Source organism: Acomys russatus, chromosome 6 (genome assembly GCF_903995435.1).
Source record: "Acomys russatus chromosome 6, mAcoRus1.1, whole genome shotgun sequence".
Taxonomy (NCBI): Eukaryota; Metazoa; Chordata; class Mammalia; order Rodentia; family Muridae; genus Acomys; species Acomys russatus.
The window spans coordinates 51,800,452-51,828,371 of record NC_067142.1 but is presented as its reverse complement, the minus strand read 5'-3'; the positions used below and the strand labels follow the sequence as shown (position 1 = coordinate 51,828,371).

The 27,920-nt window shown below is 40.1% G+C and overlaps 1 protein-coding gene across 1 annotated transcript in view; it reads left to right on the top strand.

The window, feature by feature from the left end:
• The window catches only part of Xpr1 (xenotropic and polytropic retrovirus receptor 1), a 133,115-nt gene that overhangs the window by 82,399 nt on the left and 22,796 nt on the right, over nucleotides 1-27,920 (top strand). Inside the window, exons 8-11 of the mRNA XM_051147614.1 lie at nucleotides 13,319-13,509; nucleotides 13,673-13,852; nucleotides 18,686-18,857; nucleotides 19,816-20,010. Of these exons, the coding sequence (XP_051003571.1) occupies nucleotides 13,319-13,509; nucleotides 13,673-13,852; nucleotides 18,686-18,857; nucleotides 19,816-20,010 (738 nt within the window). The remainder of the gene's footprint in view (nucleotides 1-13,318; nucleotides 13,510-13,672; nucleotides 13,853-18,685; nucleotides 18,858-19,815; nucleotides 20,011-27,920) is intronic.

Sequence of the window (27,920 nt, the reverse complement as noted above, 5' to 3'; positions counted from 1 at the left end):
ATACTTGAGCTTTGACCAACACTTAGATTCCAAACAGCATCCCTCATATTTTATCATATTGCTCTGTCTTCGTACTGTGCTTGAATTTGATCACTTTTCATGACTTCGATTAGTACTGCCTTTGTCTCAAGAGTCATTTGGTTTTAGGGGGCAAATATACCTTAAGATATGTATTTATTGTTTATATGAAATACAAATTTATCTTGGCATCTAATTTGTGTTTTATTTGCTCAATTTGGTAATGCTATCATAATCTATTACAAATATTTTTATTGGTTCTTTGTGAATTTTACATCATGGACCCCAGTCCCACTCATCTCCCCAACCCCTCGTACCTGCCCTCCACTCTTGCAACCTTTCCCACAAAAGAAAAAAAAAATCTCATTGTAGAAGCTGTAGTATGTCACACTGTGTCACACAGTACACCCTTTTGTCCACACTTCTTTGCTTGCAAATGTTCATTGCAGTGAGCCATTGGTTTGGTTTTGAGGCCTCCTGATACACTATCAATATTGGAACCTCACTGGGACTCACTCCTTTTGAATATCTATCCTGTTGTTGCCCTGTGTCATGGAGGTCCTACAGTTTCACCATCACATGCTCCAGCAGCTCATCAATGGGCTAGGTGTTAGGGTAGGCCAACTCAAAGCCCTGGACCTGGGTCTGAGAGGTATATGAGGAGCTGATCAGCCTGCCCTCTCTCCTGCACCCACACCACTGGGGCGAGTTCCCCAGCCCTGCCCGTATAGCTCATTTAATGCTGCAGCCAACAAGGGACAGAGCCAGCTCTTCTGCTTTCAGGCCCTTGGGGCCAGCTTACCCACAACCCCACCACCAGGGTCAGCTCTGCTATGCAGGGGCAGCTCTCCTGCCCTCATGACCCCAGAGCCAGGTCTCTTACCTGCCGCAGGTGGTGAGGCTCAGGGGAGGGCATCTCTCCCTTGTCGGTGCCACTGCACAGGAGAGGAGTGGCAGGGCTAGTTCTTGGCCTTTGGTGATAACAGACCCCTGTTGCTACAGAACTATGGACCCAGACATGGGCCTTGTTGGTAGCACAGGCCAGGCCTTCACCTGATCACATGGTCTTGATGGCATCACTGGCTCCTCACATCACCCTAACCCTCACTACCCTTGAGTCTCCAGTTTTGCCTTTCTTCATTGTGCACGCATTCTGTCTGCTTCTATTTCTCCACCATTTACTTGCTCGTTAGTGGTACCCAGGTTCATTTCAGGAGTAGTGTCAGGAGTGCTATAAGCCATCCATGCAGTGTGACACTGGGCAGGGGTCATCTCGGGTGTAGTCTGCCCAGTCGGGTCTGCAGGGCACTGGACTGGTAGTTATCCCAAGTTAGCTCCCTGTCCAGCCCTGTGGTGCCAGACTGGTGGCTGTCTCAGGCAAAGTGGTTGTCTGGGCTCCCATAGCACTGGACTGGTGATCAGTCCTCTGGGGCTTGCTTCCACTAGGGCCTCAGGGCCTCAGGAGGGAGTTGTCTTGTCTTGGGCTCGCCCTTGGCCCTGGCCACATGGCCTAGAAAGAGCCGTTTCTTGCTTAATGTACAACTGCCTTCGGAACTTGTCTCTGTGCATCCACTGTGCTCTCTTCTAACAACAAGTTTTCAGGAGGGTGTTTTCTTTTCCCTTTCTCTTTCCCTCAGCCTCCCTTTCATCAGCCTATATCCCTATTTAAAATCTATCTATGGCTTCTCTTACAATGCAGACTCTTTCTATAATATACAAGACATTCAAGGCTTTAGCACCCTCATTTGTTTCTTACTTCCTATCCTGCCTTTCTCCCCTGTGCCTAGTTTCACTTCCTATTCTTTGGACACATCTGTTGCCTACAGCGCTCTTTCCCAGTGTGTCTGTCTGTCCTGAGATCTGTACTCAGATGCTGTCTCTTCAGGGAGGCCTTCTCTGATCGCCCTGCACTAAAGTAGTCTGCTCTGTATGTTCTGTCCCTTTAGCCCTCATCAGTTTTCTTCAGAATGCTTGTGACATGACAGTGCATCACGTTCTTATGTCTCTGCTTTCCCACTAAATGTAAGCAATATTTGGACTTGATACTACAGACTTTAATGCCTGGGCTCTTGTCTCTAGCCCTAGAAGACTACATGAAACATAATAGGAGTTTTTAAAATATGGGAAATTGAATGGATGGAAGGAGAAAAACAGCTGAATTAAATGATGTGCAGAGCTTTAATTATTCCTTGCAAGCATTCTCCTCAGCACTGCCTATTTTACATTATTAAGTTATATCCCAAGTTGCAAGGGCTTTTACATGAACTTTTACTTTTACATGACAGTATGTTTTCATTGTATTATTAGAGCTCTCTAGCTAGAGAGACAGCTCAACCATTAAAGACTAGGCTCACAACTAAAACACCAAGAGTGCTCCTCCCACTAGTTGCTAAAGAGTATTAGGGACTCATAGTACAATTTAATATTAATGAAGCTTATGTTCATTTTAGAACCTAATTATAATTAGGTTATAACTATAATAATTATAATTATTATAAATATATACTTTATTATACAGTATATATTATAATATATAATAAATGCATAATTATAGTCTACTTATATAAAATATATGGAAATTATACAGTACGAACCTTGACCTGGATTATCAAGCTAGCTGCCCTGGAAAGAACAGAAATTGAAATTCTGTATGAGTTTCAGTTCCAGCTCCACCATTGGCTGTTAGTTGTTATACAAATAACCATTGGGTTTTCTAAAACAGCTTCCTCGTCTATTAAATGAACTCAGTATATTACATTTATAGGATTACTTAAGAATTTATTTTTGTTTGCTCAGCCACAAGTAACTTTAACATCTGGGGTGTGTGTGTGTGTGTGTGTTTGTGTGTGTGTGAGAGAGAATGTAAGCATGATCACATGCAGCTGTACATGCAGGGGATCAGAGGACAACATCCAGCATCGTGTGTTTTGAGGCAAGGTTTCTTTATTGCTTACCTCTGCTATGGCAGACTAGCTGCCTTCGAGCGTTCGCGATTCTCCTATCCCCACCTGCTGTCTTGTTGCTGGTTTCATAGGGATTACACATTAATGTCAGTCTTGCTTTTTTTTTTTTAAACGGGTTCCTAGAGTTCAAGTTCAAGTCTTCTTACTTGCACCACAAGCACTTTGCTCACTGAGCCATCTTCCCAGTCCATCCGCAAGTCACTCGTGTGTAACTCACGACTGCGTTTGTGTCAGGGAGGGGGGATTGAGTTGTGTAGTTCAGTAGTAGGATTGCTTGACTATCATAAATGGACTCCAGGCCTCAGTCCTCAGTACTGCAAAACTAGGAGAAATGAGTCTTTAAGAGGGTTCGTGTATGGGATGCTTGTAATCAGCATTTGGTGATGGGAGCGGGAGGACCAGGAGGTCAGTGTTGAGCTAATAGTTGAAGGCCACCTGGGCTACGTGCTACATGGAACAATGTCTCCCAAAGATTGGCTGTATTAAATGTTCTAAGCACTCAGTGAAACAACTGAGTAGTTTTACATTAGAAAGACACCATGGAAGAAATGATATTTAAGTTGGTGAAGTTAACAACATTCCCAGAGAAGTGAAGAGAGATTGATTTAGTTGGCCTAGGATGAGGGTCAGCTGCAGGAGGAGGGAATGGCTACCAGACAGGCAATGCAGTCACCTAGGCTGATGAAGGGACACTTGGTAGAAGAGGGTGAAAGGTCAGCTTTGAGAGAAGCTCACATCTGATGAAGCACATCAGAACAAGTGTATATTGCACGTGTGGCTCTTTCTTGAGGAAGACATTGTTACTCTTTTATGAGGGGATTTACTTGTCTAATTTCCAAGATGTATGTGCTGGTGTTTTCCTCACTCACTTAAGTAAGGCCAGGGAAGCAAGTCTCTTTCTTCTCATGTGAATTAAATAGAGATGTTTTTTGCTTGTGTATTTTATTTTTTCATTTAGGTCAAGCTGTTTAGTTAATATAGACTATTATTGTGATAGTTTGATTTTTTAAATGCATGCAATCTATACACTTAGCATTGTGCACTAAGTTCTAACCTCAGAGGCCTTCTTTGTTTGGTTTCCGTGGGTATTGGTGTGGGGGAGGGTAAACAGATAAAGCCAGCTGTCTATCCTTATTTATCTCCCCTGGGTACTGAGAGGATAGCAGTGTTGAGAGTCAGAGGGAAACATAGTAGTAATGCATGTACAAGCACGATTCTTTTCTTTGAGCATCCACATAAAAAATGATGTGCATAATTGCTGTGGTTTCTCAAGGGAACATGGCCCAGTGTTCAGTAATTTGCTAGAAAAATCTAATATTCCAGAATTTCAGTTTCATGAAAATAGAATTTTTTTCTGTATAGGTTTTTTTTTTTTTTCAGTTTTTCTTCTTGTAACCTTTGCTCAATTTGAAACAATCACAGTATGCCATATTTCACGTACTAGTTTACTATTTACAGTAGATATAAGGTATAAAATAAGCACTTTTGATACCATTAATTATTGAAATCTCTTGAGAATAATGTAGTATACATAAAATTTTTATAATACTCTTCATTAACTTATTTTTTATACATTTAGCTTACAACCTAGGATCCTATAATGCAAAGAAATTATTTATTGCTCTGTTGTTTATAACAGTAATGTCTTTGAAACTGCTCACATAATACTGATTGTGAGCCGTATACATGAGTTGTGTTGCCCTGTACAATGACACATCAAAGGGGTGCTGCTGAAAATGAATGATAGGCATAGCACTGTGGAGAACTGTTTGGCACGACTTAACAAAACTGACTGTGTGACCTATGGTCCATTTCTAGTAATAGAAATGAGTACATATATGTACCAGAAAACAGTCAAGAACATTAGTAATTGTAGTATTTTAATGTCTCAAAACTAGAACAACCCAAGTGTTCCTCAGCAATCTTAGCAGATGTTTTTGCCCAGTGGAATGGTGTGTAGTAGTGAGGAGAGTGAAATGTAGCCCATGCAGGAACATAGATGAATCCCACAAGCAAATGAGAGTGAGGCGTATAGACACCAAAAGCACACACTATATGACGTAAAGTATAACAGGGTCAATTAGGGTTAGAAAAGAAGGCTTACAGTGGCTGCAAAGAGGGTGTAAGGCCAGGCGTCTGGGGTGTCAGGCAGGCACTGTTTCGTATGATAAATTTCAGCAGTGAATCAGAACCAAGGGCAACAAAAGAAAACAGATTTGGCAACCTGATTGAATACTGTGAGGACTGCAATTTCATAAAGTTTAGACTAGGCTTCTGTTTGGGTTGTTGGCTTTGTTTTGTTTTAACAGACACAAGGTGGTTTATATGTAACTTAGCCCCACTGTTAAGTGCAGCAGGCTCTGGAGCTGTGTCCTTAGACAGGGGGCTTGATTTAACTCTGCTTCTTCATGTGTCTCCTGTAGAAAACCAATGTGTGGTTTTGCTGTGAAAATTAATGAAATTATGCACATCGAGCACCAACCACACAACATTGCTTAGTCCAAGACAGCTACCTGATGAGTGTTAGAATCTACATGAGTGTTTACAAGAGAACAGTGGGGCTGGAGAGATGGCTTAAGAGCATGGTCTACTCTTTTAGAGGTCCTGAGTTCAATTTCTGGCAACCACACGGTGGCTCACAACCATCTATAATGTGATCTGGCACCCTCTTCTGTCATACAGGCAGAATACTGTATACATAATAAATAAATAAATAAATAAATAAATAAATAAATAAATAAATAAATAAATCTTTAGACTGGAACAATGTGTAGCTTTTATTGGATGGACCCATTAGTCACAGAAGTTACATGCTTATTTTTAAATAGAAATTATACTAACTCTTGTTATTTCTTAATTCCTTGAGTTTTTTTTTTTTATGATGACCATATCTAGCAAAAAATGCTGTATTTTATTCCTCAGCCTACTTAAAGAAGGGCTGCACTGGAGAGACTGCCAGAAAGAAGTTGGTGTATTGTAAATAGGTGCACTTACCTCTTAGATATTGTATAATTCAAAGTTTGTATTCTTGAATGAATAACCGGACCATTAGCTGTTAAAACTGCTATGTGTCTTTGCAACATTTGAAAACTAAATCAGTTCATTAACAACTGTGTTTTCATTCAGAATGCTATTTCGTTAGCACTTATTAGCTTACAGAATGTTCTCAGGGTTTGTTGTTGCTGTTGTAGCTGTTGCTACTGATGATGATGATGATGATGATGATGATGATGATGATTACATTTTAAAACATTTTTAATAAATGCGTGGAGTTCAAGGATGTTCTTTTATTCAACATCAATATTCTAATTTACCTCTCTGTTGCTGTAATAAAGCACTCTGATCAAAAGCAATCTAAGAATAAAAGAATTTATTTGGCTTACACTTTCAAGTCAAAATTCGTCATTGAGGGTAGTCAGGGCTGTAGCTCAGTCACGAACCAGGAGCAGAAACCATAGAGGAACACTGCTTACTGGCTCATTCTCGGGATGGCTTTCTTCTACAGCCCAGGCCCACCTGACTAGGAATGGTACTGCCCAAAGTGGTCTGGGCCCTCTTGCTCAGTCACCAGTCAGGACAATCTCCTACAGATATGGCCACAAGCAAGTCCAAGCTGAGTAGTTTCTCAATTGGGAATCCCTCTTCCCAGGTGACTCAGGGTTTTGTCAAATTGACAATAAAAACTGACCTGCATAGCTAAAATAATTAGAAGCTGTTTCTTTGTTTTTTCTTTCTTTCTTTTCTTCCTTCCTTTGTTTTCTTTTCTTTTCTTTCTTTTTTCCTTGAGGCAGGATTTCTCTATCCTGAGCTCACTTTGTAGACCAGACTGGCCCCAAACTCACAGAGATCTGCCTGCCTCTGCCTCCTGAGTGCTGGGATTAATGGTGTGAGCCACAATGCCCAGTTTAGAAGCATTTTCTATGATGTAATCAAGTAGAACAGAGTCTTTATATGACTATGCATTACAGTTTCCTGTTCTAGACAATTTTCTTCATATGTTGATCTATTCCTGTAAGGGTCATAAATATTTGTATCCTAGAACTATGACCATATATGTTAACTAGACAGAATTAGAAATTCATGGAATGATAGAACAAATCTATGAGTGGTAAAACAGTTTAAATAGTTAAACTTAAGAGAGGAATAGCAATGTCAATTTCAATATTTTATTACTTCCCCCTCTGAAATTATTTCTTTTAATGAAATGAAGTATACATAAGATTAACACTCTGTGTGTGTGTGTATGTGTGTGTGTGTGTGTGTGTGTGTGTGTTATGCATGTATACAGGTATACTCAGTATGTGTGCATGTAGAAAGGCCAGAAGAGGACGGCAGCTGTCCTTTCTTGCCTTAGGCCAGATTGCTCACTGAACTTGAGGCTGCTGGTTAGTGTGCTTTCCAGGCCCACCTGGCTGCCTCCACAATGCAGCGCCAGTACTATAAGCACACCTGACTATGTCTGGCTTTATTTATTTATTTATGACTTTTGCCTTTTGTTTGTTTGTTTGTTTGTTTGTTTAATCACTTTACAGCCTGATCCCAGCCCCCTCCGGCCTCTCCTCTCAGTCCCATCCTCATGCCCCCTCCCCCATTCCTTTCCTCTCCTCCTTCTCAGAGAAGGGGAGGCCCCCTGGCATCTCAAGTCACGGTAGGACTAAATGTATCCTATCCCATTGAGGCCTGACAGAGCAGCCCAGCTAGGGAAAGGGATCCAAAGGCAGGCAGCAGAGTCAGAGACAGCTACTACTCCCATTGTTAGGGGATCCACAGGTTGACCAGGCTGCACATCTGCTACATATGTGTAGGGGGTCTAGGTCTCGCCTGTGCATGCTCTTTGCTTGGTGGTTCAGTCTCTGTGAGCCCCCATGGGCCCAGGCTAGGTTACTCTGTAGGTCTTCTTGTGGGGTCCTTGACCCCTCCAGCTCCTTCTATCCTTCCTCCCACTGTCACAAGATTCCCTGGGCTTGGCCTATTGTTTGGCTGTGGATCTCTGCATCTGTTTCCATCAGCTGCTGGATGAAACCTCTCTCAAGATAGTTATGTTAGACTTCTGTCTACAAGCCGACAGGGGTCGGCTCTCTCCCATGTGGTGGGTACCAAGTTGGACCAGTCATTGGTTTGCTATTTCTTCAATCTCTGCTCCATCTATACTTCTTGTGGGCAGGATAAATTTGGGGTTGAAGGTTTTATGGGTGGGTTGGTGTCCCCCTTCCTCCACTAGAAGTCCCACCTGGCTGCAGGAGGTGGTGACTTCAAGCTCCTTTACCCCTGCAGCTAGGAGTCTTAACTAGAGTCACCTCCATAGACTCCCAGGAGCCTCTCCTGTCCCAGAGATGCCCCCCCGCCCCCTGACACCAATTTCCATTTTGTAGTAGACTGCTGTTTTGTTCTATTGTCAGTGTTCTTTGCCTTGTAGAGGCTTTTCAGTTTCATGAGGTCCTATTTATTAATTGTTGATCTTAGAGTCTGAGTTGTTGGCATCTGCTCAGAAAGTTGTCTCCTATGCCAGTGAGTTCAAGGCTATGCCTGGCTTTAATATGGGTGCTGAGAATTCAAACTCACTTCCTTGTGCTTGCTTACACAAAGCCATTTCCCTAGCCTCAAAGAGTCACCATTTTACAGCAAGCAATCAGTATTGTTGTACAATCTACCTAAACATTCCATCATCTTAAAGGAAGTCCAGTCCCGATTCCTGTCGCTCCAGCTGTTGACAACTACTGTCTGATTTCTGTCTGTATGGATATACCTAGCCTGGGCAGTTCATGTGACTGAAATCATCATTTCGAACATGTTTTTTGTATGTGGCTTCTTCACTTAGCATGTTGTCAACACTCATTCATGTTGTGGCACTATTTAGTACTTCATTCCACATACCGCAGTTTCCTTATCCATTCATCTATTAATACATATGTTATTCTCCTTAAACTGAAGTTTTTTATTTGTTTATTTATATTATTCTGTTGGGTATGAGCATGTGCTTGCCGTGGCTCACATATGAGGGTCAGAACTGTATGGGTGACTTGGCTGAGGGAGAAGAATGGGACTCAGATCTGCAGGGGTGGGGCATGGTTAACTTTATAAAAAAGCACCAGATTGTTTTCTATAGACGTTAGACCATTTTCGATTTCTACTAGTAATGTGTGAGAGTCCTGTTACATCCATCCAAGTGGATGTGAGGTATTTTAGCTTGTGTTTTCCTAGTAACTAATCATTTCAAGTATTTTCTTCTTGGCTTGTTAGTCATTTATGTATGCTTTGAGTAAATATCTAAATCTTTTGCCCACATTTTTACTTTGCTTTTTTCTGAAGTTAGAAGAATTCTTTATATATTTTAAATAGTTACTTACCAGATAGAAGATTTACAGCTTTTCCCCTGTTCTTCAAAAATTTTAGTTCGATTTATCTGCTTTTTTCTTTTTTGTACTTACTTACATATATATGTATGTATGTATGCATATATATTTAAATACTACATTGTGATTTTTGTTGCCATACTTTTAGCCAACTATTTTTATTTTGAGCTCCTTAACTCTTTCTCCCTTTTCCACCCTAATCTCTTCCAACACCCCAACACCCAGTAGGGGAGAAAGAGGGTTAAATGGGGAGAGAGGGTGTCGTTTTCCTTAGCTGTTTCCTGTTTAGGGTCTTCGGGTTTCTTGGGGCAGGTCCAGTCTTCCTTTCAGGACATCTCTGGCTTCTTGTCACACTGCAGCAGCAGCAGCCAGAAGCAGCAGGGGAGCACCAGCAGCCTTCTTCTTTGAGCCCTCGGTCTCTTTTTGGGTCTGGCTTTTATCCCAACTGACAAAGACGGTGCCCCCGCATGAGATAGTTCACAGCTGACAAACATTATGTGTCTTCTCAGGAGGCAGTTAGTTATCAGCTGTGGCCAACTGGAGCCGCTCACATATCCCACACCTAGGATTAAAACACAAACATACAATCCAAACTTCCACAAGATTTTTTTTTCAAAGAGTGTTTTATAGTTTTAGTTCATGTATTAGGGTCTTTGGAAAAAAAAAAGTCTGACTCTAGCGTGAGCTCACCACAGAGACTGGCCTGGTGCCTTCTGGGTGCTGGTTAAAAGTCCTGTGCTACCATCCAAATCTTACCATCAACTTTGAAATAACTTTTTGTCTGTGTTGTGGATGAGGGCTCTCACTTCCTGTTTTTGTATGTGGATGTCAAGTCGTCCCAACACCAGCTGAAGAGTGTGTTGGTACATTTGTTGAAGGTGAACTGGTCATTAATACGTAGTTTATTACATATTTTGAATCTTTTATTTGCATATAAGTCTCTTTTATGCCCTTGTACACTGTTTTGATTATTGTACCGTTCTAGTATGAATTTTCCAACTCAATTTTTATTACTATTTTGGTTACTAGAGACCATTTCCTTACAAATCTTAGGTTTGACTTTTCTAATTTTTTTCTGAAAACAAAGTGGCCATTGGAATTTTGACAGGGATTCCATTAATTGTGTAGATTGATTTGCTGCCATTGCTACAATATCAAATCTTCTAATCTATGAGTATGGCATTCTTCCTATACTTAAGTCTACTTTAATTTCTAAATGTTTTCTTACTCTTGACATATGAACCTTTCACTTCCTTGGTTAAAATTGCCGCTAAATGTTTAATACTCTTAGATACTGTTAAAATTAAACTGTTCTCCTATTTTCAGAATGCTTATTGCTGATGTGTATAAGCACAACTGAATTTTGTGTGCTGGTTGACCTTGTATTCTGCATCTTTGCGGTGGCTGGTAACTCTTAGAGTTTTATTGTAGATTCCGTGGAATCTACATTTTGTTTTCTGACTTTGTAATATGTGTGGATTTTTGCTTAGGATTCATGAGGTAAAACTACAAATGTGGGTTTCTATGCATCTAATTTTCTAGCTAATCCTGACTCTGTGCTGATTCTCTTAGGGTCCATTTGTCACATAACAGCTAGAACAGTCCTTTAAAGTGATTATGTGCGTGTTGACACTTACATTGGGAACCCTCCACCAGTTTGTACATCAGAATAAAAGCATGAGTCCAAACAAAGCACTACAAAGCCCTGTCTGGTATGGCACTGGGAGCTTTATCTCTAGTTCACTCCGGTTGTGACCTTGGCCTTTCATCACTGAGCTCTTTGTGCTTCCTCTCTACCTGGACTCATTTCCAGGTGCCAGGGTTCATTCTTCATTCCTTAGTAGGGCAAGCATAATCTCCTAAGAGTCTAACCTGTGCTTTACCCATCCCTCTCACTATATACTGCTAAAAGATGTTAGTGGAGGTTGATACCTTGTGTGTTATTCACTTTTGAATTCCCAGTTCTTAGGATGATGTTGGGTTTAAAAGATAGGTAATAAATATTTGTTGTATAAACGTTTCCTACCCCCCAAGTAGTAGAAACCAGTATATAGTGAATACTCTTCATGGGTCAAACATTTGGCATTTGGTGTGGTCTTCACTTTTAATCTTAACAAGCTTGTGAAAGTATGTTGGTTGTTTCTGTTTTTAATAGATCTCATGTAGTTCAGGTGAATTCAAGCTACTATGTATCTGAGGATGACTATGAACTTCTCATCCTCCTGCCTCCACCTCCCAACTGTTTGGATAACTGGTATGAATGATCTCAGTTAGGTGCTGTACTTGGGGTCAAGTCCAGTGTGAGAACAGACATTATTTCCATTGACCAAGAGGAAATGGAGAACTAGAAACTCTTAAGTTAAATAATTTATCCCACTAGGATTTGATACCTGGCTTATATAGTATTTGATCCCAAAGCAAACACTTCCTCTACGCTGTTATTTTTAAGTTATTAGGTATTTTTATACTGTAGAGAATACAAAGATAAATAATTGGTTATTTAAGTAAGTGTATAAATTTGTAGAAATTAAATAAAAGAACACTCTAGGTGCTTCGGGGGGAACTAACATTTTTAAAAGATGAGATTTATTGGTGTTGGTTATTGGGTTTATTGTAGAATGGGTTGGGAGAAGTATTAAAAGAGTTCAAGTTTGCAGAGCTAAAGTGTGTGTGCATGAAAATCCTAGGAAAGCTGTAGAACAGTGATGGTACTGAGTGCTCATATGGGCATATGGGCAATATAGTACTTGAGAGCACAAGCTTTGCACAAAATTATAAAAATTGCAGCCAGGTATGGTGGTGCATACCATTAGTCCCAGTAGAGGTAGGTGGATACCTTTAAGTTCAAGGCCAGACCAGCCACAGGGTACATTTTAGCTCTGCCTTGTACTAGCTCAATAACCTTGAGCAAATTACTTAACCTATCTGTGCTCCAATTTTCTCAGTCAACATGGACACAGTAATTTTAACTCATGGGACAATTATAATGATTTAAACTAATTATTACATGTGAAAGCACTAAGAATAAGGCTAAGAACCATATTGCACATTCCATACATGTGAACTATTGTCTACTTATACGACATTTCCATTCCCACATTGTCTTCTTGTGTTTTGTATCTTTTACAACAACTCTGTGATGTAGAAGTTACTGTATCTAGTTTAATGATAGAGAAAGCAATGTTGAAGAGGTTGTGTCACTCAAGAAGCTCCCATTGACAAAACTAGTCTTATATTGGGCATGGTGGCACACATCTGTAATGCCAGCATACAGGAGGCAGAAGCAAGGGATCTCTGTGAATTTTAGGCCAGCGTGACCACATAGCATGCTCCACGATAGCCTGGACTATATGTCTCAAAATAAAAGCAAAAACTGGTCTTAGTGTTCAAAGTCATTTAACCATGTTGTACTATAATTAAAAAAAAAAAAACAATAAAAAACTTATAGAACAAATTGGAGACACCAGAATTCATGTCAGAGGCAGTCCCCGCTCTCCCCACAACTGTGAAGAATGAGCTGCCCTTTGCCTAGATCTGAACAGGGGGTCTAGGTTTACTACATGCATTGTGCTTGGTTGGTGCAACAGTTTGTGCAGTTCTGTCCTGAGGTCTAGGGGAGGGGAATAGGGTCGAAGAAGGAGGGAGGATGGGAACAGGAAGATAAAAGCGAGAGTATAACATTCAGGATGTAATCTGAATAAATTATATTTTTAAAAAAAGATTTTGCATATGCAAGAAAATTTTTATAAACTTATAGAACAATGGAATAACATGATAAAAACCAAGTTTTGAGGGAAATTATTCTAATGGTATTCTGCAGAGTAAAGAGGCAGAAGAGGGAGGAGCCTAGAGGCAAGTTTATCAGACTCCTAAAGTAATCTTGATACAGATTATATGCCAGGGCTGTGTGTCAGAGAATGAAGAAAAAAGATAATTAAAGGGAACATTGGAGGTTTTATAACTAACCAATACATGTTCTTTCAGCTGTATTTAAACTTGAAACAGATAGAACTGTGTGGCCCCTGATACGAATCTATCGGGGTGGCTTTCTTCTGATTGAATTCCTTTTTCTACTGGGCATCAACACTTACGGTTGGAGACAGGCTGGAGTAAATCATGTTCTCATCTTTGAACTTAATCCAAGAAACAATTTGTCTCATCAGCATCTCTTTGAGGTAACAAATCAGAGTCTTGTGAATGTGCCTGCTCTAACTGAATGGCTGGCTTTTGACATTGTTGTGTTGTTAACTGGTTTTTCTTATCTTTGTTTACTAAAGGTTTTTCTGTATAATGATACAAAGTAACTTTCTTTCTTTCTGTGTTCCCTCTGCTTTATAGATTGCTGGATTCCTGGGGATACTATGGTGCCTGAGCCTTCTGGCATGCTTCTTCGCTCCAATTAGCGTCATCCCTATATATGTGTATCCACTTGCCCTTTATGGATTTATGGTCTTCTTTCTCATCAACCCCACCAAAACTTTCTACTATAAATCCAGATTCTGGCTGCTTAAACTTCTGGTGAGTCGAGGAGGTGTGTGCTGTGTTCTTAGAGGAGTGCGCTCGTCATTCGTTGGCTTCCTCAAAGGTCACGTGGCTGCTGGTTGGCATGGCCTTGGAAGCAGCTCACACTGCAGCATGTGAGTGGTGCCCAGCTGCAGGAGCAAAGGCGCTTCTGACAGACACTGGGTAGCTGGAAAGGTTACAACATGGCAGCCCTGGGGAAGTGCTTGGCCTTTTTTAACCCTCCTAAAACGAAGTATAAAGTGACCAGAGAGTGAATTGGTTTTGCAAATTGTGATTACTTAACCAGTGTGATGATAATATAGAACTTTTTGTTCCTTTCTAAAGAAAGGAAAGCCGGGCACAGTGGCCCCGTGTAACCCCTGTACTTAGTGGAGATACAGCAGAAGGATCAGAAGCTCACGGGCACTTTAGACTGCATTTACCTCTTGACTATACTAAAAGTATCGTCTTAGATTAGCTACAATGTAACATTCCTATAGAGTGTTTACTCCTTTAAAGATTTGTTTATTTTTATCTGATGCATATATGTGGGTGCCTACATATATGAATTGTACCACATGTGTGGCTGACACTCGTGGAAACCAGACGGAGGTGTTGGTCCCCTGGAGCTTGAGTTACCGACAGTTGAGAGCCACTATGTGGGTGCTGGGAAGTGAACCCACATCCTCCACAAGAGCTGCAAGTACTGTTAACTTCTGAGGCACCTCTCTAGTTGGCCTATAAAATTACTTCTAAATGAGGGATTTGGGGAGATCAGAAAGCGTACTGTGATAATATTGCAATAACAGAAAGATGTAGGTGTGTACATTGTATGCCGTTCCCCAGTGCGTCCTTCGTTTAAGTAGAAAGCCATGATTTCATGCATGGCTACTCACTCTGATTAGTAGAGTGATCCCTGGTGAGTGGATGTTTATGTCTGGGTCTGCAGTGTGTGTTAATAAATGCAGACCTGCTTGATTGAATAGGCTGGTAGTATGTACAAGAAGGATTAACAGACTAGTAAAAGCACTCTTAAAAGCAGTGAGATGTAGAAAGAAACATGATATGTTGCTTTTGTAATAGTGTTACTAAAGCAAGAGTGTTATTGGCTATAGGTCATTTAAAATCATTTCATCAATTAATTTATTTTATTCAAACTTCACTGATAAAATCAGTAAAGTATGTCAGAGAATTAATAGAATGTTTTCAGTATAGTTATATTTCTTTGAAAATGGTTTTTAAAGATTTGTCCTAAGATAAAATTCTTATATCCCATGTTTCTCACCTCCATTTTTTTTTTTTTAGTGTGAAAAATACTTGGTCATAATAGTAAAGAATGCTTACCATTTATATTCATAGTTTTATGGGCATCTTTGAAATTGACATATGCTACCTTCCCTTCCAAAAAAAAAAGCTTAAGAACTTTAAGGGACTAACTTTATGCAATGTTAATATGTCTAGTCTAGTGGGCTCTATTTATACCCATTAGCTCTTTGTCCTCTTCCCTACATCTGCGTTTGCCTCAACTAGAAATCCAATTAGAAAGCATAAGCAAAACCCCAGAGTTTCCAACCTTATCTTCTAATGAGCTAACTAAAGCTTTAAAATAGAGTCCTTAGTTATATCATTTAGAGATCAGTTTTTAGCCAATATTTTCTTTAGCTCTATAGTAAAAAATATGTGTAATGCACATGAACTTAGGGGCTGGAGAGATGGCTCAGTGTTTAAGAGCACAAGCTGATCTTCTAGAGGACCCGGGTTTGATTCCAGCACTCATGACTGCTCACAACTGCTTTTAATTCCAGTTCCAGAAGATCCAATACCTTCTTCTTCCCTCTGAGAGCATCAGACACACAAATGATGCACAGGCGTGCATGCAGGCAAAAACATCCATACACATAAAATAAGTAGAGCTTAAACTTCGTGTTCTTAGCTCTTTGTCAGTAGTAGCATATTCTTTGCACAAGCTAACCATCCTTAATCTGAAATCTGAAATGCTTCAAAATGCAAAATATTTGGGCATTAACATCTCATCTGTAGGAAGCCATTTCCTCCGATGTGAGGTCGGAAGAGCAGTCACAGTAAGTCTAGTGTATGATGCATGCCTTCAGCTCTCATGGATTCCACGTGTAGACTAGCTCCCATGCCTGAGACAGCTCATAGAGGATTTGCAACTATTCCAGATTTTTAAAGTGCTGGGACCCAGGTCAGTAACTTACCAGTGGTATTTTTTTTTTTTTTTTTTGTGCATGTGGATAAACACTCAGAATTAATTCTAGATTTCACAATGCCATTACTCCAGGAATCAGTCATTTTAATCAAAATCAGAGTAGAGGTAGAGAATTGGGAAGGCTTTGGCTGGAATAAGCAAAGAAGAGTGGGTTACATGATACCCATTTAGAAGGAAGATTCAGGTAAACCTGAAATGAAGTTGGTTGTGTATAAATGTCAGTTAGGTATGGCCTGTCCTCCCTCGAGCCCCACCTGTGATAGCACTGTGTCTCTGTGGTGGCACTTGTCTTGGGTGCTGTCACATCTCTGTACATTTATTCGCCCAACTAGACTACGGGTCTTGTAGTCCTTGGAGGTCACCGAGAGTAGATACTATGTTTTATTAATCTACACTTCCACAATCCTTGACCAACCCTTCTTTCTCTTTTCTGAAAATTTCCCTTCATTCCAGTTTGTTTTTAATTTTCACACCCCCCCCCCCTTTGGCTGCATTGCATTCATTTGCTGCACTTACAGAAACGTTTTGTACTGGCCAGATTTTGAGGATGCAGTTGGCAATTATATAAGAGTAATGGGAGTTTGTCACATATCAGAAGGAACAAATTTCCCCCAGGCTGCCGGTTTTGAAAAAGTCAACTACTAGAGATTTAGACTTTCTGATCTTTTGGTATTACATTGGAAATTATCCTCATGCCTTTGTTTCTTTGAAATATTTAAGTCTATTCTACGCCCTAGAGTATCTCAAAATATTACAAAGGCTCACACCAGAATCTCCTACATCACTGGCTAAGACTTCTTTCTCCCTCTGCATTCTACCCCCAGCCTGTAAAGAAGTGTCCTCCATCTGGACCCTATGGTGCAATAATATAGCTGGTGACCTGGCTTTTTAAACTCATAGAAATATAAAAGAGATCTCAAGAGAATGAGTCATGGAATCAAAAGATGCCAGCTTCAGAACCAGCATCGTAAAGCCTGTTATTACTGTTTCCTCGTCTGGTTTCATACCCTATCTGCTATAGCAGTCCAGGGTTGGTTCATACTATGTAATCATATATCTTCTGAAGCGAATGCTTATGGAATGAATAGAAAGGACCAGCCATCTCTGAGAAAGGGGTTGCTATACATTCCTAGGTTGAATTTCTCTACTAAATGAATACAGCTATACATCCAGAGAGCTAAAAATTTAAATTCATTTTCAAAATTGCTACTGTGTCAGAGGAATGCATTATTATACATTTTCTTCTGTATGTATAATAAAATCAAGGGAGTCTGACAGGACAAAGATAAAAGCTCTCTGCGCCCATACTCCGATCATACAGGTTCATCTGAACACCTTGAGTTTATTTCTGGTGATTGCACTGGTGCCTAATGCTTCTCTTCTCTGCAATGCCAGGATGTCCTTAACAGGTTTATACAGAACAAGTCAAGATGAGTTTGTGTTTATGGGAATAACAGCAGGACTTAGCTTTGGAATTGCTATGAGAAAGTTGGGCATGGTGCTAATGCCTGTGAGATCCTAGCACTTAATGGGTAAAGGCAGAAGTTAGAAGCCAGCCTGGGCTACATTGTGAGGTCTGTCTCAACTTAGTCCCCTTAAGAAAAGAACTGTTATAAAGATTGAGCTGTCCTATTCCATAAAGCCTCAGAACATATATTGCATGAGTTAGTGTTCATTATGCTTGCTTAATAGATTTATCATTGTTTGCAGAACAGTGGCAAGAAGGATGATTTTGTGGAAATTACAGGGTGAAAACAGCCATTACCATTACATTAGTGAAATCAATATTGCATAGGCTAGGAATGCAACTCAGTATAGAATGCTTGTCTTATTTGCATAAGATTCTGGGTTAGAAACCCAGCGCTGTAAGACTGTCATTTGGGTTAGAAGATGTGTTGTGCCACCAATGATGTAATCGCCCTTCTCTGCCTGTCTTTTTTTGTTTTTCTGGTTTTTCTGAGACAGAATTTCTCTGTGTAGTCCTGGCTGTCCTGGAACTAGCTCTGGAGACCAGGCTGGCCTTAAACTAGAGATCGCCTGCCTCTGCCTCCTGAATGCTGGGATTAAAGGTGTGTGCCACCACCTGGCCCTTCCTGTCTTTTATAGGTTAAAAAAAAAAAAAAAGAGCTTGTGTTCCCCTGTCCAGCAAATTTAGCTTTGTAGCCTAACATTAGCTTTCCTCTCTGTACTTCCAACACTTTGTGTGCGTGTGGTGGGGGAGCTCCAGGGTCTTACTCTGTAGCTCAGGCTGGCCTCAAGTGTGTGCCTTTTCAATGCTGGGCCAACAGGACTGAACCGCTGTGCCTAGTCTATCCTCCCTCCTCTTGCTGTCTGTTTTTTACGTGTGGTTATTCCTATCAACACCCCCATACACTCAGCACATACACAGTTTTCCTTTCAGTGTTGCATTCAGCATTTCCTTTCCTACTTAACCCAGCCTTGCTGTCTGGGCTTTGTGTAGATCTATGCTTTATTGGCTCCTTTTTTATCAGTAGTCAGTCTGAATGGTCAGCCGTGAACTGGAGAAATGAATACCGGTTTTCCTGTTTCTATGTTTTCTCAGTTTTTTTGTTCTCTCTCTCTCTCTCTCTCTCTCTCTCTCTCTCTCTTTTTCTCAGTTTCGAGTATTTACAGCTCCCTTTCATAAGGTAGGCTTTGCTGATTTCTGGCTGGCCGATCAGCTGAACAGCCTGTCAGTGATACTCATGGACCTGGAATATATGATCTGCTTCTACAGTTTTGAGCTCAAATGGGATGAGAGTAAGGGCCTGTTGCCAAATAATTCACAAGGTAGGGTATGATTTTATATTCACACTACTCAATTGCCAGCATAAACCAAGAAATACGGGAATGAGAACTGCGACAGTTAAGGTCATGATGAAAATGCATCCAATAACATTACAGATTTAATTAAATGTGCTTGGCACTCTGTTAGCAATCTCCTTGTCTGAAATAATTTGGCGCTTAAATTGTGTTATGATTTTAGCCATCCATTTGCCAAGAAATTTACAACTTACACTTAAAGAATTCTGCAGTTATTTCTCAACATTCCTATCTGTTGGCAGCTGTATCACAAATGCTAGTGTGCTAACAATTTGTCCTCGCAGAAATGCTCAGGATGCCATTGTAAGAGCCAGTGATCGAAGTACTGATTGCTTAGAATCAGGTCAGGTCAAGAGCCCTGAGAAAGTTGTGGTCAATTCAGAAATCTTATTTGAAACCTTGACTCTTCTGGCTCTTTTCCCACTCTTAGCTAATGCCGCTTGTGTAGTTAGGAGGTTTGCATTCCTAACAAAGATCCAGTGTAGACAGATGATGTAGCATGCATTCAGTAAAGATAATGACAAATTGGGTGTGGCGGCCTCCCATGCACCTGCAGTCCCAGCACTTCAGGAGGCTGAACCCACAGGACAGTAAGTCCCAGTTCAGCCTGAGCTGCACAATGAAATCCTGTCTCCAAAACAGAGACCACACCAAAGAAGCCATGACGACCATGAATGAGCCCTAGGCTTGTGCTCGGTTAGAAGGGAAGCCACGGGACATGGACTCTGGGTGTATGCTTCATAGGAACTTACAGCATTCACAAAACTGTCAGGGTACCTGTGTATTTGTAGATCTCCCATGTGTTTAAAGTCACGGAACAGAGCAGGTTTTTATGGGCCTGTGATGGGAAGCTGTCTTGTGTGGCTAAATGTGTCAACAGTTCGTTCTTTTAGATTGTGATTGTTGTTCTTTGACTTCTTCACAGAGCCAGAGTTTTGCCACAGATATACCTATGGTGTGCGAGCCATTGTTCAGTGCATTCCTGCCTGGCTTCGCTTCATCCAGTGCCTGCGCCGGTACCGTGACACCAAGAGGGCCTTTCCTCATTTAGTGAACGCTGGCAAATACTCCACGACGTTTTTCACCGTGACGTTTGCAGCGCTTTACAGCACTCACAAAGGTATGCTGGGACTTTAAAATCTGAGGTGTTACTGTTTGAATCTGTTGCTCTGGACTTTACCATCTGTGCTGCTGGTTTCCGCTGTGGCTCCAGCCCCTGGTTACTGCAGTTTTACCTTGAACACAGTTTTAGTCCCATTTCAATGAATACTACCAAATATCATCAACAAAAATCACAGTCAATCAAATAGGAAGAACTGTGATAATGTTTGAAATCCTGACTTATGCTCAGTGGTAGTTTTACCTTTACCTTGGGTTTTGCCTTGGGTTTTCATTTACTGGTTTTGAGGGTTTGGTTTTTTTTTTTTAGATTTTCTTGTTCATTAATGAGGTTAAGAAATTTCTAGGTGAACAAGATTCCCTCTGGCAATCAAATATATTTTTAATCGTTTCCTTTCACCAACTAGTAAGGATTGTTTCCAGCCCATTTAACTGCAAATTGAGTTCTCTGATCCCTCTAGTTTCTTGTCTCCATGGCAACCTGCTATTACTTGCCACTGCTCTTCTGTTGGGAAGAAAGAAAAAGCTTTTAAGTTCTGAGCTACACGCAGACGCTCCTTTTGAATTTTTAACCTTTTCCCAAGAACTGTCAATCAGTGTTTTCCCTTCTTTTCACTAACATGCATTCCTTCTTTGTCTGCTGAGTGGACACTATCAGCCCACACCTTCTCATCCGTGGGTGGCGAAGAACTCTTGACTAACGGAAATTAGTAGAATGCTTTAAAAATACCCTGATAAATTGTTTTCAGTAACCTTTTTTCTAGAGGCTGTATCTTGGAGGTGTATTCAGTGGTACAAAACTGCTGTTGCTCTAACATATATCTGATGTCATGACAGGTGAAAGCATTGTTAATACCATGAGATTGGTGCCACTGAGCATACACACTATGACATAAATTCTGTGCTTAGAATAGTATTGATAAATGTAGCCAATAATTTTGGTACCATGTAGCCATTCTTGTTAAATGGTAGAATTTAATTGAGTACCTCAGTAAAGGAAACACATCCCCAAAGCTCCCGTAATTCTAATTCTTGATGAGGAATGCCACTAGTCAGTACCAGGATGCACCATGATTTATAAAGTTACTGTTAGAGAACTTATAAATTTGACAATTATACAAGATGCTTTATGGCTCCTTTTACTAAATTTTTAGTAACATTTTCCTCCCGCCTTAGGTAAAAACTAGTACTATTATTTTGGGTGAATATTTTATACTAATAATACATTCATTAAGAAGCTGAAAGTTGCCAGGGCTGTTGTTGCTATTGACAGAAAACAGCCCTCACCTCAGGAAATAAAAGATAATTTATTCTTTAGTCAAATATAAGTGGCAGTAGCCTGGGAGTACAGAGTCAGGTTGTCTTGAAAGATGTGTTTCCCTGGCAGTGGTTACATGAGATTTTATTAGTTACAGAATAAAGGAAAATCCTAAATCAAACAACTTACTGAATACATGGTGGTGATTGCAGGTAAGCAGGCTCCATCAGACCAAAGGAAACTCTATATGGGTCTGGGATGTTGTCTGATGACATTTTAGCTTATAGGTTGCTAGGGGCTAGTGTTCTGCTAAGAATACATTTCCAGGCTATAGTGATAACTCATTCTGTAAAGTGCTTTCTGCATAAACTTGAGGGTCCGAGTGTGGTCCCCAGTGCCTATGTGAAGATGGGCATGGCAACAGATACCTACAATCCCAGCACTGGGGAGATAGACACGGTGGCTGGCCTGCCGCTTAGGTTAATCATATCATTGAGTTCCAGGTTAAATTAGGGACCCTATCTCAAAAAATAAGGTAGAGAGTGATATAGGAAGATACTGATGCCAAACTCTCTACACACACAAAGAATTCATTTGAAAAATTTTGATAGTCACAGGGACGTTCAGACACAGGAGTAGACAGGGAGTGGCCTTTAAAGGGACTAACGGCAGGCTAAGGTAATCTAGTTCCCCGTCCCCAACACTATCTGCAACCACGAAATTCAGCCATTCAGCCTCATAGAATCTTTTTAACGCCAGTATGGCTTTTCTTTTCTTTCCTGGGAACTTTAAGTTATACAGAGACCAATAACAAAAGGACCACAAGCTCAAGGCCTCCCTTAGTTACAGAGTGAGTTTAGGCCAGCCTAGCAACATAGTGAGAGACCCTGTCTCAAAACAAGAAGTGTAATGGGCAGCAACCATAGCTCACCTACCATACATGAAGCCCTGTCCTCAGTCCTCAGCAGAGCATAAACTAGGCATGCATGAGATTCTTCAAATAAATTAATAAGAAAAAGTACAAAGGCTAGGATGGGCCAGTAAATGGCTTCTCAGGTAAAGGCACCTGCTGCTAAGCCAAGTTCAGTCCCTGAGTACCACATACTAGAAGGAGAGAACTGGCTCCCTCGCGTTGTTGTCTGACCTCTGCATTGCACAGTGGCATGTATGGAAATAATAAGTTCTGTCCCCAATATCATAGGGCCTTTGATCCATCATAATTTTTTTAAACATATATATTTCCTATCAAATTATATTTTAATATGACAGAATTTTACATTGATATATTTTTATATTTTGATGACTTATCTGCTACACATATATGTAAACTGATATTAAATTATATCCTTTTCTCAAACAAACAAACAAAAAGATAGCAAATTGTATCCTTTCACTACAAGGTGCTACGACAATTTTTCCCCACATCTGTTTTAGAACAATTGAGCTTTGTTGAGCTGCTATACTAAGGAATGGTTAAAATGGTAAAATTTCCTGTCCCGAAAAACCTTAAAAAAAAAAAAAAAAAGTACATTTTATGGGGGCTTAAAACTGCATGTTTTGAAAGGCTTCAAAATAGAGTTCTATTTTGATAGGTAGAATGCCAGAAAAACTCTTATCACAGATCTCTGACCCAGCCTGATGGGCCACAGGTGAGCAATGACGTCCAGATGACATGTAGCTAAGAGTGAACCTGAACTTCTAATGCCCCTGCCTCTCCCACCCAAGTGCTGGGATTGCAGATGTGAGCCACCATACCTGGGCTCTTATTTCTATTTTGTGATCATGCTCAGGGCTCAGAGTGTGGAGTGCCAGGCAATCACTGTTTCGCAGGTCTCATCCCAGCCCCACCTTGCAGTCTGAGGGTAGAAGCAGTCCTATTTCCTACTTCCGTTCACCCTGGCCTCATTTGTCATGGCTGCTTTTGTTTTGCACGAAGCCCACCCAGTCTTTGAAGTGGAGACAATAAGGCCTATGTCCATTTACTTCACAGATTTATTGTAAGCATTGCTTCTGAAATCACATTATAGACTCTGATGTGCTACATGAGTCAGGTAGATAGGAAGATGAAAGGCCACTCCCTTTGCTGACTATGTGGTGATGTACACTTCCTTTATACAGATTCCTAAGAGAAGCTTCTGGGACCTGCGTTGAGGGTTGAAAGAGCAGGTGTCAGCCAGGAAGGGTTTCTCCTTCAGCTCATACAAGTACAGCAGCTCACGCACTGAGTGCACATGTGTCCACTCTTTAGAGAGACCATTTATTATTTATGTTGATCATATCCCTAAAGTCTTTAAAATAGTTTATGATTGCTGCATATTGAATATATCATTAAATTTTTGTGCCAAAAAGCCTAGAACTTAGAATGACAAAATTTTGACATTAGAATTGTGATCAAGTTTAATTCTCTCTCTCTCTCTCTCTCTCTCTCTCTCTCTCTCTCTCTCTCTCTCTCTCTCTCTCTCTCTCATCTTTTGTTTGTTTGTTTGTTTAAGTTGGGGTCTCATGATGGGTGGTGGTACATGCCTTTAATCCCAGCATAGGCAGGCAGATCTCTGAGTTTGAGGCCAGCCTGGTCTACAGAGACAGTTCCAGGATAGCCAGGGCTACACTGAGAATCCCTGCCTCAAAAACAAACAAACAAACAAAACCAAAAAAACAGACAAGGTCTCACATGAAAGAATTTTTTTAAAGACAGGGCCTCACATAGCTCAGGCTAACTTCAAATTCATTATGTAGCAAGGATGGCTTTGGGCTTCTGGTCCTCTTGTCTCCGCCTCCTTGAGTGCTGAGATTACAGGAATGCACAACAACACCCAGTTTGATGAGGCGATGGGACATCAAACTCGGGGCTTCGTGTATGCTAGACACACATTCTACAGCTGAGCTGTGTCCCCAGCCCTACGTTATCTTATTTTCTTGGACAGAATTGTAAGAAAACAAAGACTTTAGAAATAATGACTGAGTCAAAAGAATCAATTCAAAATGACTAATTATGTAGATACTTTTCTATTGATTGTGTGTGCTGTTGCAGAAGATTCATTTATGAGGAGAGAAGAGTAAAAGATCATGACATAACCTTGTTCAGATTCTGATCTAAGTCTTTTCAAAGAACTAGCCTGCAGGGTTACCATAGTAACAGCAGTATATTAAGTACACTTTCAAAATTGCTACCCAGGTTGTTTCTTATGTTATGCTTCATGATTTGTAAAAATGGAGGTGTATGCACCTAGAATCCTTTTTTAGAAGGTGAGGGCTTAGGTAGCCCATTTAGGAAGATTAATCATATTTCATTTAGGCCTCTTTTGTTGTATTAAAAAAGAAGCACATTTGAAATAAGTCAGTACATTTTCTTTTGTATCATTGATTTTTTTTAGAGACAAAGGAATTCAGCTAGCAGACAACCTTTGTGTTTAAAAATTTGTATTTCATTACATGACCACATTTTCAACAACTCCTACAAGTGTTTTCTTGGAATTGGGATTGGAGGAGGTGGGGACGTATTTTAAATGGATTTTGGTTTCCCTGAGGTTGGCGTTATAAGTAAAGGTCTTTGGGAAGCACAGTAGCAGGAAGACGTGATGTTACTGCTTCTAACAAGTTGTAAAGAGAGAGAACTTCATCAGATTGTATTGCATTTGTAACCTCCAACAGTCTATAACACTCATAAATTCTTAGTGGTGTTAGAACCTCGCTTCTCATGTAAATATATGAAGGGGGATCTACACTTCACATTTCCTGAGACTTTTCAGAGTTGGGGGTGAGATTGGCTACTAAAAATTTTGAAAGAGTTTGTCTCTAGAGTTCATTTTCATCAGTATTATTGGTGCCCAGATCTCGTCTGGATTTCTTTGTGCATTCTGAAAGGTGCTGAGCCTCCCAGTGAGGTTTCCTCGGCAGCAGGCAGTACCTTCGGAGCAGTGCCCGCTTCATTATTTTGAGGGGGCACACACAGTCCTGATGTGCTGCTTCTCTGGGGTACAGCCAGTTGCTACCCTCTTGCTGCCCTGAATAATAGGCTTCTAGTCCACATTTTAATCTTCTTTTATTAAAATAGAAACAGTAATTGTGTTTTTTAATTCTCTAAGGAAATTTTTATTCCATTAACTTTAAAAGACATACGTTTTATTAAAAAAATTCACTTGTATAATTGTTCTCGTTTTGTCTTACTATTGAAAGTAGCTCAAAATAGTAGCCATTTTGGAAGTTAATATATTTCTGTTGTAATTTCCTCACAGAGGAAAAACTGTTTTATGGTCTATCTAAATAAGATGGGCTAAAGACCTGTTGATAACAGAAAACCAAAAATAAGATCATTTTCTTCTAATTAATAATTTAATAAATGTTCTTTGCCATTTTCTGCTGCCATTGTGCTGATTTTCAAATGGCTATAATTGTTTCTATATATAAGTCATTTATATAAAAATTGTTTTTATATAAATTGCTTTAAATATTCATTGTAGCTTTGAATAAATTAAACCTTTACCTTTCTTGTCACTTTAAAGACTTTTAAAAAGTAACACACATACTGACACCTTAATGCCATTTTAGTTCTTTTGTCACTTGGTTTTCATAATTGTCATTATATCTCATAAAAACAGCAGTTTTATATAAATTATGTTGCTTCAGCAATATGTATGCATAATAGTTTAAATTTTTTAAAGTGCTATAATATTTTATTGCTCAGAAGTCATAAGATTTTTGCTGCTTAAAGGACGCAAAGGTGAAAATTACTTGAATCAACTTACACAATAGTGTATGATTGGAGAGAATTTTCAGACTAGAGAAGAATTTAAAATTTTCATTTTTAATCTATACATACAACTTTACATTGATACTGTCACTAACAAACAATGAATTTACTGCTTCTGTCCTATTTTGTCTGTGCTTAGCTCGCCCTATCAGTTGGGAGTGGGTCTGTCCCGTGTGTGTTCGTTCTGTAGCTCCACCTCATGGAGCAGCACTTACCAAGGGAGGCCCCTCACATGGCGCTGAGGAGAGCAAGTCTTGTTACACATGTACATTTAAAGCTTCTTTCCTTGCTGTCTGCTGACTTCTTGTTAGCCAAAGGAAGCCACTCGGGGTAGGTCCAAAGGAAGCCTGTCCTGTCTAAGGCTAAAGCTAATAAGAAACCCAACATCACTGAGGCAAAGAATCTTCTTGCCTTGGAAATAAGAATGAGCTAAAGAGAGGCTGGAGAGATGGCTCAGTGGATAAGAGCACTGACTGCTCTTCCAGAGGTCCTGAGTTCAGTTCCCAGCAACCACATGGTGGCTCACAACCATCTATAATATTACCCAATGCCTTCTTCTGGCCTGCAGATGTATATGTAGATAGAGCACTCACACATAAAATAAAATTTTAAAAGAATCTTTTAAAAAAAACTTTAAAAAAAAGAAGAATGAGCTGAAGGGAAGCAATATTTTTCAGCTGTAATCTCATCTACCATTATATGTAAAACAATTTAAATTGATTCCTTAATTGATGGAGGACATAAACATAATTTTGCAAAAAGAAAAAGAAGCATGAACAATGTTTCAGTTCACTGATGGCAGAATAATGCAAATTAAAGTATTATTTGATGAGTGATGATGTTCATTTTGAGTAAAGGTATAGAATAGTGAATATTCACTCTCAAGCAATTGGTTATTTTGTTTAAGAGTCTTAAAAATATACCTTTTAGCCAGATGTAGTGGTGCATGCCTTTAATCCCAGCAGCTGGGAGGCAGAGGCAGGCAGATCTCTGTGAGTTCGAGGCCAGCCCAGTGTACAGAGTGAGTTCCAGGATACCCAGGGCTTCAAGGAGAAACCCTGTCTCAAAAAACAAAATATGTACTTTTTGTTCTAGTAAATCCCTTTCCATAACTAGAATAAGTAGCATACTTGGGAAAAATTAAGACATGTGCATGGCATTATATAGTAAAAAAAATAATGTAACACATTTACAACAGGCTTAGTAGCTGCAGTACATGAAACATTACTCAGTAGCTTGCCAGAGGATAATGCCATCACCTACAAAAACTAGATAAAGAACAGTGAGTGGCAGTATCACAATCTAAAGTCAGGTGTGATGGCACACACTTGTAATCCCAGACATCCTATGGAGAAGGAAATTCAAACAGTGGTTAAGATATTGTCAAAGTCCTCCACCTAGGAAGTAGACGACCCTAGGGTATGAACATGCGTAATGGTGTACCTCCACCATGAGCCAGCACAGGCTGACAAAGTTGGAATTCACAGCACACTTTGGGATTTTTTGTGTTGTACCATCCTTCCTTCAAAGTTTGTAGAATGCCCTGTGCACTACCCAGTGACACTGGGTAAACGCAACAGAGCCAGTCAGGTAAAGTGGTGTGACACTTTGTCATTCATGTGACAAAGCTGTAGTTGAGAAAGTGCACAAATACAGTGAGCAAGAATAATGCAAGCTCTGTTTATTAAAAAAAATACACCATATCTGGATTCTTTGTCTTAATCACCACATCCACAGAGCACCGAGCCAGGAGCTTGCCTGTCACACTGACAGGATTAGCATTTTTTTTTTTTTTTCCAAAACGTGCGGGATCAGCTCAGATATGAAAACAAGTTCCCCTCTTCCAGAAAAGAAAAGTTACCTATGAGTTAGAGGAAAACAGAAACACTAATGCTATTTCAAG